Genomic DNA, 16,686 nt, shown 5'->3' on the forward strand with positions numbered 1-16,686 from the left:
GAGGTACGGGCCTGCACACAACAGCTAGATATATTCTTTAATTCTTTTAGAGTTTTTAAGGTACTAAACACATTGTCCCTTTATGTGATGAAATCTCGCACACAAGTGCTTCCAAATGTTGGTATGTATGAAAATGTCTGTAAAAGTTAACTATGTTGTAAAGTTGTCCACAGCAAAAGGATCAAAGGTCCCCGGACATAAAGGAATGTTTTATTCCTCCAATGAGAGGTGGAATGCTTTAATTAAAGGAGAAGCGTCCTACATGTCGTGGGGGTAGATACCACATAAGTACTGTGACGAGGAAGAGGGACGTGGAGGGGTACTGGTATGTCTATATACGATCTTCTCTCCAGGCAACAACCCCGTTATTCACCATTTCATGGTTCCGCCCTCCACCTAACAGGCAGGAGAAAGGAGCTGTGTTACAAAGTTTTGAAGGTATATCCACTTAATTGTTCCTGTTCACAAACATGTTCTTGGACGTATTCAACCGCAGGTGCACCGTAAACACTCGCCACCACGTCCCTTTCATATAACAGACGTATTGTTGTTTCAAGTAACCGACAGTAGCAAGCAGCCGACATTAATGGAGGGCCAGAAGAAGGCCGGTATCACAGTGATGACGCAGCCAACGCGACAGACTCGGTGGCCGACATCTTGGAGGCACGTTGCAACGCACGTAAACTCATTGCCCATGAAAAAAGGTATATTTTTTTTAGAAAAGGGAATGCTAAACCAAATATACTAAATGTGTTGAAGAAACGATTACCTTAAATTACTATGTTTTTAGGTCTTGATATTCAGTAACATGATACATGTGAAATACTATTTAATGTATAGTTGGCTTTCGGCACATAAAATAATTAAGTTTGCAGAAGGTCTAGAAGACAATGTTTCATATTTAAAGTTGCACAATCAAAAAAACGCGCGCACGACGTATAAAAATACCATGGAAAAAGTAAAGCATAGATGTGCGCATTTTTTGGGCTGATTTACCATATTGGCGTGGACAGAGGTCTAAAACATCTTACGCTATAGCGTGCCTTCTTTCTTCAGCGTCATGTACTACTAGGCATTTTGCCATGGCTAAGCAAGTAGGCCGTTCACAAAAGTGTTTTTTTATTTCTGGGTCAATGAATGGGGCACGTTTATATATTACCTTGATGTGTTGATGGTGACGTTTTGAATACAACTTGAATATGGGTATGCAGGAAACATTGCTTGGTAACCGTACATCTTTCGTCTAAACGGAACATCCAATCTTTAATTCAAAGCCGTTTAAAACTGCATTGTGGCGGCGCTCAACAGGGCCCCGTGTATCATTTCCTCTTTGCGCTTTCTAATCTTGGTTTAACTTTGTACCCGCCAGCATGGCGGCTCTTAAAATGTACGAAGATTTTTTTTGTGTGTTTGCATGTGTCTTTTTTCCATGTTTATAGTTAGATTTGATTCTACGTTTGTTTCTTTTTTTGCTGACAGGAGACAGGAAGTGTTTCCTGGACGAGCAGCAGAGACAGCACCAGCATCAAATGATCCCTGAAAACGAGCTCCAAGCAACTTCTCCGACTGCACGTATCCCCTGAACATGGGCTCACAGTTACGGTGTTAATGAAGCTTGAGACAACATCTGAAGTGTTATGGAGTTGGAACTCGCAGTATTTATCCCGAGGCTTAGTTCCCGTAGTCTGGATCCCAACCCCTGTTTCACCGGAACCATAATTTCCGACTATTTAATGCAGTCTGTGCTCCCAACACTTGTTACTTAGATCTAAACCTCGGTGGAGTTACACGCAGAACGTCAATTCCCTGTTATTGCACCCAGAGTTCTTACCTAAACGGTAATGCAACACTGAGCCCCCTCTCCTCGTTACAGAACCCTGAGCTTCAAGCACTAGTGGGGCTGCAACCGAGTTACCGACTCCTGTTTGAGAAAAGGCTTCAGTTACCAGCCCTTTGTTACTTCAGCTGACATCTGGTATTGCACCAAAGCAGGCGTGATTTCCTAGCCCCATTTGTTAAGACAGGTCGACTTTCCAGGCAGCCCAGTTACTGAGGGACGAGTTTCCAAACATTTGTGTAACTGCAGGTAGGGTTGAAGACTGTTTCTGACCCCCTTTTTAATGCAGTCAACTTTCATGCCTCGGTGTTATTTCAGGATATCTTAATTTGTAAACGCAAGTCCTGTGATACAGTTATCCAATGTTCAGGTTCGTGTTGCCGCAACCTATGCGCCAGTTCCCATTCCCGTAGCGTCCACCCATACCATAGGCTGCTGTGGCCCGTGCTCGCACCCATAGTTACTGCTATTAAAGTCGTCCGCTCCAAACCCCGTATCATGTCTGCAAATTACCTGGCTTTAACAGCTCTTGTTGATGCAACACAGGATCTGAATTCACCGTCTTTATTACACCACCAGTCCTGATCTCCTAGTCGGTTACTCCAGCACTGGGCGAATATTTTGGCAGTGCAAGCTCTAGGTCCAGATACCAGGTGTTACCATACCATAGCACAAAAGGAGGTTCTCGCGGCCATTGAGGCACAGCAGATCAAAGAGACGTAGAGCCAACATGGAAATGACCGAACAGGTAGGAAATGTCAGAACACGTTTGAAATGTTTGTATGTGGTACCAGAAAACGTCCAGTTAGCCTAGAGTAGGTTCGTCGCATAACAAGGACTGAGTGATGTTGTGTGCCGTCATTGTTTGTACAACAGTGGTTGGTGGATATTTGCTCTGGCGCTTGGGCCTTGATGAGTCATTCAGTTAAAGATGAAGTTGGACAAAAAAAAAGAATAGTGTGTGAAGTTGTGAACATCTAAGTTGGATACCTGTTTTTATTGTTTGTCCTTGATTTCTGTGCAAATTGGTATTTGCCACTAATACGTTTTATAAATTCACTTATCTTATTAGTGTTGATGCAACTATTGACAGTGGTCATGACCTATTGGAAAAGTCGGAAGAGTCACCAGTATGTACACCACCCTATTTATCTTTCCAACACTGGTACTGACCCTCTGCTAGATTTAGTTAACTATATACATAGGTAATGCTATGCTACAGGGAACTGACAGAACAATCCGGTTGTAGCCCCAGGTACCAGCTGTTACTACCATAGTACAAAAGGAGGTGCTCGTGGCCATTGAGGTAGAGCCAACATGGAAATGACCAAACAAGTAGAAAATGTCAAGATACAGTTGAAATGTATGTATATCAATTTCCAGGTCTAATGAGCGGATGTCGAAAGCCAAAGTTAGACTGTTATAACCATCGTAAGCACAAATATCCCCCACCCTCAAACAACCATCCAGCCAATACATATTGGCTAGTGATCTTAATGTGAACCTGCCTACTATTGTTAGCATACACTGCCATTGACTTGTATTGCTCTAGCCTATCCAAACAGCACGGATTGGATTGGCCTATCCAGCAAACATATATTGCCTACTGATTTTAACTTGAACCAGCCTACTTCGTTAGCTCACACTGCCATGATTTGATCTGAACCGACTTAACTATCCAGTATTTGAACTAGCCTACTTCTGCCAGTATACACTGCCTTGATTTGAACTGAACTGACTTACCTAGCCAGCATTTATTACCTATTGATCTAATTTTAACCACCAGCCTTTTCTGCTATTAGGCATTGCCATTAACTAGCCCACTTAGCCAGATTGCATTACATCTGACCTAAACGGAACCTGCCAGTATAGCCGCCTAGCACCACTTGACACTGTCTAGCCAGCTACTATCTGTACTCTCCCCTGACCTATTTATATTATAGGCAAATAGAACTATGCCCCCCATAAAGATTCAACGAATAATCCTCTGAATGACATATCTTTGCCTGTATAATAATGGCCTGCACTATGTACTCAGCAGCAAAGAAATTTGAGGCTTCGAGCAAGACTGCCCCGGATATACGAACCTTAGACTCTCACCCTAGGCATCAGACCTATGCCACAGACCTTAAGCTATCCACTCCATCTTCAGAAACCTTGCTAAAATCTCATTCCAGAACCAACCGCCCTAAACAAAGACCTTCCTCTACCCAAGGGCGGAATAAAACCACAACACTTACAGGAGCTATTATTAATGCCAGATCCCTTATGGCACTTTCTATAGAAATTGCAGACATACTCTCCATGGACGACCTAGACATCCTCGCGGTTACGGAATCCTGGCTTCATGACGCAGCTGGCCCAGCCCTTATGTTAGCCATACCAGAAAACTATCAAATACTAGAGTTGATAGGCCTAATGCCAGTGCTGTAGGCCTTGTTATCTTTGCCAAAACTAAACTAGCATTAAGGCTGACCACACCTCCTGAAATTAAATCCTGCGAGCTACTCTCAGCCAAACTCCCGATCTCATATAATAGTACCCTAACCATATTTTTAATATATAGACCTCCTGGTCCAACTGGCACCTTCGAAGAAGACCTTTCCAGCCTCCTCACCAACAATATCAAGGACACCTCACAGCTCCTATTGTTAGATCTCAACTTGGGCATTAAGGATCCATGGATAAACAAGCCCTCTGCATTGAAACCATATTGACCGAACATGGCCTAACCCAAAAAGTCCTTGCCCCTACGCACATAAGGGCGAACATTAGACTGGGTAGCCAACCTGAATTGTGACATTACTATAACTAAGATAACACCTCAACCATGGACCGACCACCATTTGATCAGTTTCCTGACGACCCTAGAGACCCAAAAACAGAAAAGCATTGAAATAGTACCACCTCTCCCTACTAGAAGCAAAAGACATCACTGTCGAAAAACTACTTCCACTCCTCCTACCCACCCTCTCTTCAATCACCAATAACACCGACCCAACCACACTAGTAGCAACCTTCAATGATGCCATGCCATACTTGAAGCTCAGCTATATTGAACTGCATTATGCCTGCCCAAGTTGCCTCTAGCTCACATGTTGCCTACCACTTGACTGCTGCACCTAGCTCATATCTGCCCACTGCCTGTTGTACCTAGTTCAATGTGCCCATTAGATTGTTGCACCTAGTTCATATGTGCCCACTGCCTGTCGTACCTAGTTCAATGTGCCCATTAGATTGTTGCACCTAGTGCTTATGTGTCTATTAGATTGCTATAGTTAATTCATACGTGCCCATTGATTGCTGCACCTAGTTCATATGTGCCCATTGATGCTGCACCTAACTGCATTTTTAGCCTAAACTGTGATTTTTGAATTTAAATGGACCCTGCTGCTATAATTGTTCCTACCTGTTTGCACATTGCATTTTTAGCCCAAACTGTGATTTTCGCTCTAAGGTGAACCCCTGCTGCTAAAATTACCTCCTGTGCGCACGTTGCCAGCGCTGCCCATATCATGCCCAGCCTGCCACACTTACGCACTTTACTTAGCCTATGTGTGCTAACACGTGCTATCTCTTTGCCTGCCTCATAGCGCTGCGACTATAGCGTCGCTATCTGCTTGCCCACCCTAAACACAGGCACTAGTGCCCATTCTGAGCTTACTCCTTATATATGGTACCCCTACCATTATCTAGCCCCCTCCACATAAATTATGTATTTGCCAGCTACTTATACAGTCCTGCTGAGGACTATCCTATGCTTACTCGTCACAATAGATGTCAACATGAGTCGCTCTCTGCCCTCCCTGGCGTCTGAGACACCCCCGAACGATCCCAAAAACTTAAATGATATGATCACTAGACCATGCAATCCCTCCCAAAGACACCTCAAACTTTGTGCCAGACTCCCCAAAATTTACGAACCCACAGCCAAATCTCTAGACCTCCTCTCTAACAACCTGTCTAGAAACCTAAAAAGTGCCCAGCCTGCGCAACTCGACTAACACTCAGCACCCACTCCAGCTCAACAGCCGACTCTCTCGAGATCCTACCACCTGCCCAAACCCCCCCCCCCCACAACACTGCAATACCACTCACTGAGCCCACACTGCCAGGTCTAAGAGGTGCCTTAATAAATGCCCTGTCTCTGGTGGCACATGCCACAGAAATAGCCAAACTTATCACAACTGAAAAAGTGGACTTCCTCGCCATTACGGAATCCTGGCTGCATTCAGCAGCTGGCCCAGCAATTATGCTAATTTTTCCTGAGGACTACACTCTTTTAAGAATAGACTGCACTTCCTCTCGAGTCGGTGGCCTAGCCATAATTGCAAAAACTAGCCTAGCACTGAGACTTGCTCCTCCACTAAAGGTAGACTCTTGCGAACTCCTGACCGCCAAACTAACTACCTCAACTGCTCAAACCATATCTATCCACCTTATCTACAGACCTCCAGGCCCTCTAGGATCCACTAACATCCTTTCGGATAACCTCAAAAATACATTGCCAAGTCTTCTCCTGGGAGATTTTAATCTTGGCTACAAAGACCCCTCAGATCCTAATGCTACACAGATCAACAATTCCATCGAGGAATTAGGCTTCGCCCAAAAGGTAACAGGCGCAACTCGCACTAAGGCAGAACCCTTGATTGGATAGCGGAACACCATTGTGTAACGTCCATTAATGCCATAACACCACTGCCCTGGTCTGACCACCACCTGATCTCTTTCGCCCTTAAAGTCACAGCCCCCTATCATACCATCAGTATAGCTCCTGCTATTCCTACAAGGAACAAAAAGAACATTACAGCTGACAAACTAATTCCTCTGATCACCCCTACCTTGAATTCTCTTCCTGACTCTGCAGACCCATTTACCTTGGTCGAAGAGTACAATAAGGTAATGTTAGCCTCTTTGGATACCATAGCACCTTTTGAAAATCAGAAAATGCAAACAGAAAAAACATGTTAATTCATGGTCTCTCCCCACCTAAAAGCCATTAAACTTGAGAAACGTAAATGTGTACAGATATGGAGATTAAACCCTTCTGAAACGAAAAAAAACAACCTAAAAAAAAATGAACCTCCCTATACAAAAAAGAAATAATCCTTGCTAAACAAGAATCCTACAATTTGCGCATCACCCAAGCTAATTCCAATACAAAAGAACTATTCACAATCCTTAAAGAATTGGAAACACCTATCCAAGCCCCTGACACCTGCCTCAAGGACAAAACCTGGTGCACTAGCATTCAGAGTGCTCTAGCTAATAAAATAACAACCTTGCAGGCTAAAATCAACAACAAAAAAGAATCCCTCCTCCTCGCCTCTAACTCTAACAATGTTATGGCCCCTGTGCCCTTGAACACCTCGCCTCACACCCTGTCCGAACTACCTTAACCCCTTTTCAACTTAAAGAAAGTATCCATTCTAGAAGTTGAAAAAGTCATCTTAAATCTGAAACCTTCCAATTGCCACGGCGACCCTTGCCTTGCACAAGTCATAAAGGATGCCGCAAGGGAACTTTCCCCAATCATAACCAAACTTATAAATGCCTCATTCTCTTCCGGTACCATTCGCAACAATTTGAAACAGTCGTGGGACCTCCCACTTCTAAAAAAAAAAAAAAAAAAAAAACACTTAACCCGACCTTTCCCACAAATTATCGTCCCATTACGTCAGTGCCATTCCTGCTTAAAATTCTGGACAAGGTAGGGTACCTCCAAATTCAACAATATTTGGAATGCAACCACCTCCTAGGAGTATGTCAGTCCGGTTTTAGACCGGAACACGGAACAGAAACTGCACTGATTGACCTTAAAGCACAAATAGACACCCTGAGGGACAATGGTAACACAGCACTACTTCTGCTGCTGGACCTTGACTTGGTTGATCATAAGACTCTGCCACCACTTAGATTCGGCCACTCACTTCTCAAAAGACGCCATCGGCTGGATTCAATCCTTCTTAGATAATAGAACCATGCGGGTCTTCGCACCTTCAGCAGCCGCAGACCCTATTCCTATCACTTGTGGTGTGCCTTGGGGCTCATGTGTTTCGCCCATTCTGTACAACATCTTCACGAAGCCCCTTTTTGATGATCTAGATGGCCTGGGTATCACCTACACTAACTATGCAGATGATACACAGATCCTCATCCCGTTGACGGGAGATTACGACAAGTATTTGGCCTTTGTGAACAGAGTATATCTCATCATCCAGGCATGGATGGCCTCTCATGGACTATGCCTGAATGATGATAAAACGGAACTCATCATTCTGGGCACCACGGCTAATCTCAATAAATTAGGCCATCTATATTCTAACTTTACCGTAGACCACAACAACATGCCAGTAGCCAAGGAAGTGAAAACTCGTGGATTCTACCTAGACTCCACTCTCACCTTCAAAAAACAACTATACTCCATGGCCTCGGCCACCGCTTACACGTGCAAGTTAATTGGAGCAGCTAAGACATTCCTTACACCTAACAACTGCATTACTCTAGCAAGAGCCTTGGTAATATCTAAACTGGATTATTGCAACACCCTATACATAGGCTCCAACAAATACATTACCAACAAGATCCAGATCTTACAAAATAATGCTTTAAGAGCAGCCCTCAACATTCCCAAGAAAGCCCACATATCTGACTTGAGAAGATCCAACAACTGGCTCTCCACCAATGAAAAAATTCTCCTCAAATCAGCCTCCCTAACTCATAAATGCTTACATATGGCCACCCCCAGTGCCTTACCTCCAGATTCCGGAGACAATCCACTAACCTCCCTTCCAGAACAGCCAATACTAACCTACTTCAAGTGCCTAGATTCAAACGTATGAAGACTGGTGGTAGGAGCTTCCCGGTCAAAGCTGCCCAAAACCGGAACTCCCTCCCATCCTCTTTAAGAGAAGACATGCCCTACCCACGCTTCAGATCTAACCTCATCCAATGGATTAAGGAGCATGACATTTGACCCACTACTACAACACTGTCCACTACGTTGTGTATATATATATATATATCTGTATAATTGTATATAACTGTTGCTTGATGCTCTCTGCTACCCTTTGCTCATTTGTATGATATAGGCCAGCACTGTTTATTAATATTTTGTACTGCAACGCACAGCAATGTAACCTAAGCTGAACAATCTTCTTTTCCTTCTTCTGCGCCCTAATACCTTTGGGTCTGGTGCGCTTTATAAACAAACAAACAAAACCATGATGAAGGCCTTTGACACCATTGCGCCTATCAAACTTTGTAAAAGTAAACAATACATGGTTCACACCCGAGCTCAAAGAACTAAGACTCCAAAAAAGGAAGCTCCAAGCCATTTGGCAACACTCCCCTACAATCAAGAACCAAACTACATTAACCAACTTCGCCAACATGTACAAAAAGGAAAGTCTTGACCAAAAGGAATACGTTCAACGAACAAATATCCAAAGCAAATTACAATACTAAAGAGCTCTTCACCATCCTTCGTGAAATGGAAAACCCGATTCCACCTACAGATAATGCCCCGAAAGATAATAAAATAGTCACTCTGCAGACTTAAATAGACGCCAAAAAAGCTTCCCTGCGCTCCATTGAGATGCCCCCCTCCCTACCTACTGTTAAACTTATCATGAGTACACCCTTCAGATTCACCAATATATCCATATTGGATACCGAAAAGGTCATACTCTCACTGAAACCATCGATCTGTCAGGGCGACAGTTGCCAAGCACAAATAATTAAGGATGCAGCCAGAGATCTAGCACCTTTTCATCTGCAAGCTAATTATTGCCTCCTTTAAGTCAAGCACTGTCCCAATTAACCTTAAACAATCATGGGTTCTACCACTCCTTAAGAAATAGACACTAGACCCGTGCAGATATTCTTGTTTCATGTTTATTTATGTATTTATTTTCAATGAACTTGTTATCTAATGCTCATTTTCAAATCTCATTTTGGAAAATGCTTAATGTAAAAGACTTTATGGTAAGGTTACAATGGTTTCTGTTGTTCTTCTATGCTATTATCCTTCCGTGTTTGAATTTGTTTAGACATTCTAAATAAAGATGTTAAAAAAAAAAGAAATAGTCACTAGAGCCGGCTATTCCTACTAATTAAAGACCCATTACAACGGTCCCTTTTCTCCTCAAATTTATTGATAGAGTAGCCTACATCCAAATACAAACCTACTTGGAGGCTAACAATTTATTAGGATCACACCATCTGGATTCAGACCACAACATGGAACTGAAACAGCGCTAATTGACTTAAAGACACAAATCGACGAGTTGAAGGATAAAGGTAAAATAGCAATGCTACTCCTCCTCAACCTCTGAATATCCTTAAACCTGGTGGATCATGCAGTGTTATGCAAACACTTGGCGTCAGCTGCTCACTTCTCGAGTAATGCCGTAGCCTGGGTACAATCCTTCCTAGCTAACCGTACGATGAGTGTTCTCGCCCTTGGCCTCAGCTGACCCAATTAAAATTACCTGTGGTGTTCCACAAGGCACTTGTGTCTCACCGACATAACATCTTTACCAAGCCACTTTTCAACAAACTTGACAGGCTGGGTGTCACATATACTAATTATGCGGATGACACTCAAATTGTGATACCCCTTTTGGGCAACATTGTCGAAGACACAGGTCTGGTAAATAGGATATACCTCCTCATTCTGGCAATTATGGCCTCACACGGCCTCTGCCTGAATGACGACAAAACTGAGATCTTGATTCTGGGCTCTGAATCCAACCTCAAAAAAACGAAGCCTGAGTTACTCCTCATTCACTATTGACGGCAATGTCATCAAGGTAGTAACCCAAGTAAAAACACTAGGTTTCTACCTTGACTCTACATCATCCTTAAAAAAACAAGTTAGTTCACTGGCCTCTTCCACAGCTTACACCTGTAAACTTATTGGGGCCTGCAGACTTTTTCAATCCAAACCTAGTTGCATTACACTTGCTAATGCACTAATAATGTCCAAGTTAGAGTAAACACCTTATATGCAGGCGCTAACAACATCCTCAATAAAATACAAATATTACAAAACAATACCCTGATAGTAGCCTTAAACATTCCACGCAGAGAACATATATCCAACTTCAGAAGAGACCAGCATTGGCTAAAAATGAGTGACAGGATACTTCTCAAAGTGACATCTCTCACCTTTAAATGTCTCAACAATGACGCTCCCTCCTATCTATCAGCCAGACTAACCAGAAAAATCCCTACCCACCACACTAGATCCTCTACCCACCTCTGCCTAGAAATTCCTAAATTCAGACTGTCCAAAGCTGGGGTTTCCAGCTTCCCAGTTAAAGCTGCACTTGCCTGGAACGCACTCCCCGCTGATATTGGAGCGGAACAGGCCTACTTTAGTTTCAGACTTAAATTACTAAACCGGCTGCGCACCAATGACATCTAAGACGGTTTATCCACTTTTGTGCCTGACTGTACAAATCAGTGCGGCTCATGTGTATACCACCACTGTCTTTATCTATGTACCTCCTGATATGTATGTATTGCAAATGTTTTGACTCATGTAATGACCTTCTATGATGTAACTAAGCTTCAAATATTCTGCTGCTCCCAGCTACCTGAGGGTTTGGTGCGCTTTACCAAATAAACAAACCCTGTTGAAATGAACACTTGCACAGGTTGATTGCATAAATATAGAGGATTCCAAAAAAGAGGGCACTTTTTTCACTTAATAAGGTAACATACTTTTGAGAATCAAGTTGCAGGAATCCAGTATGAAAGACGCAATGATAGCGGGCATTGATACTCTAAGAAATAAAAATGCAGTGGTGCTTAGTGTGAAGCAGAAACATTTGCTCATGCGGTGCATATATTAGATTGCTCTCTTTGGGTGACTTTTATCCTCCGTTTCCTTAATCTGGGGAAAAACAACTGAAACTACCTTATTGACAGATTTTTTTGAAGCTTAAATTGTTCTCAAGGAGGTGCACTGATTGCCTCTTGCAAACTCAAGATATTGAAGGAGTGTAACATAATAGAGATTCAGTACTTTACCCAAGCACCATGACGTCTTAAAATGTAATCTTGTCACCTTGAATGTCGGTGGGTTGTAGGAGAAGAGGATTATGATTTTTATCTTCATTAGAACATTTAATATTCTGGTCCTATGGAATGTATTGTGTAGCAAACTTCAGTTAGGATATGCCACTTATCACCACCAGTTATAACTTCTTAAGGTAATAAAAAAAAAAAAAGGAGTTTTCGGCTGTGACTGAAACATAAATGCTGATGCATGCTACAGGGTTCCTTTGGAAGAGCTTTCCAGAGTTTAATGGCTAAGATCTAAAAGTACACCCAATGGCTCTAGACCGTTTTGTATCGTATGGTGCACAAAGTGTTATAGTTAAGTGACCTTAGATCTCTTGGCTGATGGTAAGATTGAAATATGTGCCGAAGAGAGTGTGGCCGTATTCCATGTATAATGGTCAGCACTATGACTTTCACTCTGGCTGCTACCGGTAATTAAATGTAGTTTCCTAAAACAGGACTAATGCATGATGACCTTCCAAGCTGTTTTGATCTCTGAGAGGTTTTCTGTTAAAGATGAGTTTAAGCTGAGCCAGTTGCAGTCCATCCATTTTTCGATGTATTGGGAAATAATCTACCTTTGATGTCCATGCCATTCTTCCACATTTTCAAAATTAGTTGAGTCATCAGCATCATTTTGAAATGAGATATTGTGCGAAACCAACGCACCCAGCGGTTTGAGGTACACCTTAAACCGCAAAGGGATACATATTCTCACTGTGGGACTCCCGACTCAATATTCATGGCCTGCGATCCATGATCCCCCCCCCCCACCCCTCCCTCATCTTTGCCTAGGGAATACTATTTTTGAAGGAAGCAATTTAGAGGTATTTGATTAAATTCCTGCTATCTCATGTAGCCTAGCTAGTTGTATGGAATGGTGTCAAATGTAGCTGATGGGTCCAACAACACTAGCAGTCCTACCTGATGCATAAGTTAATCTTTAACCTTAATCATTGCAGTTTCTTTTCTTTTGCCAGTGCAAAATCCAGATAGTCACCTAGGAGATTTTCCTGCTCCTGGTGAGTTTGGTGCTGGAAGGTAGTGTAACAAATCCAGGGAATTCATCCCCTCTTCCCAAAGGTGAGCCACCCCTGTTAGGACTACGGAGGTTATCCCGCTAACCTTCACAACCCCTAGGAGATGGGGAAAGCGGAATCCTACGCGCAGTGACACCTCCTCTTTTAGAGGACAGGCCATCCCTTGCACTTGCCAGGGATATGTGTTCATCTCCCTTGTCTCAGGAAGCCAATGTCTTTATTGGCTATATGGGAATTGCACCAGACACCTGTGGGGATGTTCATAGAGGGGCACCTGATATGGTTTCTGACCCTGTACTGTTGCCGTCATTGTACGACCAATGGAATGTTCTGTCTCCTTTGACAGAGAAAAGAAAGGGCCTGTGATATAGACACGGGTAGCAAGCAGGAGGAAGAAACGAAAGCCCCCAGAGCCAAGATTCAGAGAATGGCCGTTCCCCATTAAGGCAAGTCAAGGACAGTCCCATGCAGACGGTGCAGAGTCCCGCGCACCAATGCGGAAGATGGAGAAGCCAGATCTCCATCAAGCCAGGTATCCAGTGCGTTCATGGAACTGTGAGGAAGGCGAGTGCCCCAAGCGTGGGTGAGACTGACAAGAGCCCAGGGACTGAGGCACCAGGCAGCCCGAGACTGGGTGAAAACACATATCCCTAAGCATTTGCTAGAAGCTAGGGAGCACAAGAGGGACTTAGAGCTGAGAGAGCAGATGCCCCACTAGGCTGTGTAAAACCAGAGACCATAGGGTGGGGAGAGAATCCATCGGCCCAGAGTGGGCCACTATCCGGCCAACCCAGAGACGGTATGTGAAATCTAAGACCCCATGGAGGGTAAGGAACCAAAGAGTTTCTGACCCCCAATGGAATTCGGAAGAGGCCTGGCTATCTAAGGATATTTGAGTGGACTTTGCTTTGAACCTACTAACCCCACTTTCCCCAGTACTGGCAAAAGCAGCACGATTGACCAAGTGAAAATTAGATTACAGGACTGGCATAACGTGGATTTTAGTGGATTTCTTTTCCATACTTCGAAGCATACAAAGCAATCCCAATTCACTTATGTCATCTTCAGCTTGCAGGGGCGATGATAGACCATAAACTATTTTTGGAAGCAAGGGGCCCAAGTCCCTGAGCTCCACACAGCGAGTGCTGCTACAATTGAAGCAAGCAGGAACAGGGAGGCGAACGCTCTCACCGTGAGGTTGCTAGCGAGGGTAAGGTTTCGGATCAGAGACTGCCAAAGCAGTTACTGGTACGCGTCGCTGGGGAAACGGAACAAGCACAAGACCCAGGTAATCCGGAATGAGACCGTTGTAAATATTGCATATCAAGGCTGGAGATTCCCTGAAAGGGATATCGGTAATTCTTCCTATATCCCAATATCTTTGGTGGGTATATGGGTCTTAAACTGTGTGATAACTTAAAACTTCATGTAAGAATGACTGGTGTGGTTTCTGACCCTCCGTGTGCACCATACTTGCTGGGAATGCTGGAAACTCCCACCCCGTAATGGAGGGAGAGATAAAGAGCCAGTCGTCATTGTAAACGGGGAGAAGAGACACCCTGGAGCCAAAGAAGCTGGGGACTGTCTCCTGTGAGTTGTGACGGGGAAGTGCGTACACCAGGTGGGGCAGACTTGACCACGGCTGAGTCTGCAGAAAGCTCAGAGCCCTGCTGTCCCAAGAGCTGGAAGAGCCTGGCTCTGAGGAGCAACGGGAGGTGAGGCCCAATGAGACCCCAAAGTGGAGTGAGTGACCAGAGGCCCCAAAGGTGGGGCCCAAGAAACCAGACCCCAAATCGAGGTGACAGAAACCGAAACCCAAAGACCAAGCACTCACAAGAAGGAGAGAACACCAGGATCTTTCTTGGGAAGGAATACAAGGATAACAGTTGGAGTGGGGGGGTCATGGGCCAGATATCCCCATGGGAGAGAACTAAGACCAGAGACATTAATTGCACTAAATTGAACAGTTCAGACGAGAAGGTTGGATAGCCATTGAGCCTACTGGCTTAAACTGTGCACTGGTGTGGGGACCCCCTAATGAGAGACACATCATCAGAGGGGGTGGGGCGGGGTTCGGGTCTGAAGCCAACCACCACATTCTTCTCGGGACCTGTACCTTTGTTACATTTGCTTGTTTCTTTTATAGTGTGTGGGACAGAACTCTGGTAAGCATAGGATTCTGGATGAAGGACGTTCTTGTTTTGTATAGGACATCCTGACGATCACCCTTTTATATTGTTTCTTTATAAATAAGGGCCAGTAATCCTAGTCTTGGCTACAGCATAGGTTTTCTTTTGTGCACTGGAATAAAGAAAGGTTCGAACACAATGTCACTTTGTCTCCTGATTCTGATCTACCACAGTACCCGAGCATGACCAGGAGAAGGGAACAAGGGAAACGGAAGGACCAAGAGTATACACAGAAATCAGAAGGAGGGGAAACACTCCTGGTTGTGAACATCAGCCTCTCTGTAAGCTGGAAGTGCTGCGACGTGGAGTGGCGGTTTCTTGATTGTTGGGGGCCATCTTGGCATGGTATGATTGGGGCCACCATCATGTAGGACGGTAAATCACCTACAGTGCTTCTGCAGTATCATGCATCAAACTCCACAGAATCCTGGGCAACAAGGGTACATGACAGCATACCACCTTTCAAGCACCCAGAACCGGGTTTGCCCAGGCGGAGGCATAGATATAGCCAGCATACTCCTAAGTGCGAAGAGGGTGTTACCCCTTCCAATCCACTGTCAAGTATTGCAGGACACCTTTTATGGTACCTGGCATCCCAAATGCCAGATGCCTCAAATTCTGCAACCTAATCCACCAACACCTGAAGAGGATGCACACATCCCTGGTGATGAAACTGAGTGGCCTTATGTGGGCAAAGAAGGGAACACTGGATGAAGCCTGCGCCAAGCGACTGGTAACAGGAGCCTGAAGGTCACCAGGTTTACCTGTTGGACGATAGTAAAAAGACTGAAAAACCAATGGGCCAATTTAGAGGGGACCCGGTGCAGAGGCAAGTTCTTTGAGGCCATCCTTACTCTGTCTCCCACAGAATAAGAAGGACGAGTATCTTGTGGTTGTCCGCAAATATCTTCATCCAATGAGGCACCACTCTTACATGCTCAAAGATTGAATTGCCCATTCTGTAGTTCTGTGATCAACACATTCGTAGTCAGAGTTGCGATTCAGGGACAGGGCCCAAGGGGAAACTTTGGATGTAACCTCTGATATTTGCATCCTAGAGGTGTCTTGAGTGGTTTGCAAGTTTTTTTTATGCAATCTTGGCAATAGCAGCAGCCAATTGTTAGCAGAGGCAGTGGAAAAATAGCAGAGGTGTTGTTCCAGGACCTGGTTGCTGCTTTCTGTCTGCCCATTCGTCTGTGGATGCTATCCAAAAGAGAAGTATCAATCTATGTGTGACTCTTTGAACAACATAGCTTTCCAAAACATACACATATTGTGGCCCCCAATCTGACAGTCGATTTAGGTAAAATATATAGACTGAATATCTCGTGGATGAATACGTGAGCCTTTTCGAGGGGAGAGTGCAGCTTTGATAAGGGAACAAAGTGTGCCAGTTTAGTGAACCAGTCTACTGTTAACATGATTGTTGTCTTGTTCCGCCACCTTTTTGAGGTCTAAGAAATTCTGTTGAAATAGTTTCCCATGGTTTGGATGGGAGAGGGATGGGCTTCCTCATTTTTGGTTTGGAAATGGTCTTGCTTTCAGCACA

General features: G+C 44.2%; 1 protein-coding gene across 1 annotated transcript in view; it reads left to right on the forward strand.

Annotated features, from left to right (window-relative positions):
- Window positions 1-1,481: 1,481 nt before the first annotated feature.
- The window catches only part of LOC138521305 (zinc finger protein 436-like), a 197,994-nt gene continuing 182,789 nt past the window's right edge, over window positions 1,482-16,686 (forward strand). Inside the window, exon 1 of the mRNA XM_069634041.1 lies at window positions 1,482-2,585. Coding sequence (XP_069490142.1) covers window positions 2,568-2,585 — 18 coding nt within the window. The 5' untranslated portion in view covers window positions 1,482-2,567. The remainder of the gene's footprint in view (window positions 2,586-16,686) is intronic.

This window comes from Ambystoma mexicanum, chromosome 13 (genome assembly GCF_040938575.1).
Source record: "Ambystoma mexicanum isolate Mex_15411 chromosome 13, UKY_AmexF1_1, whole genome shotgun sequence".
In the NCBI taxonomy this organism is placed as follows: Eukaryota; Metazoa; Chordata; class Amphibia; order Caudata; family Ambystomatidae; genus Ambystoma; species Ambystoma mexicanum.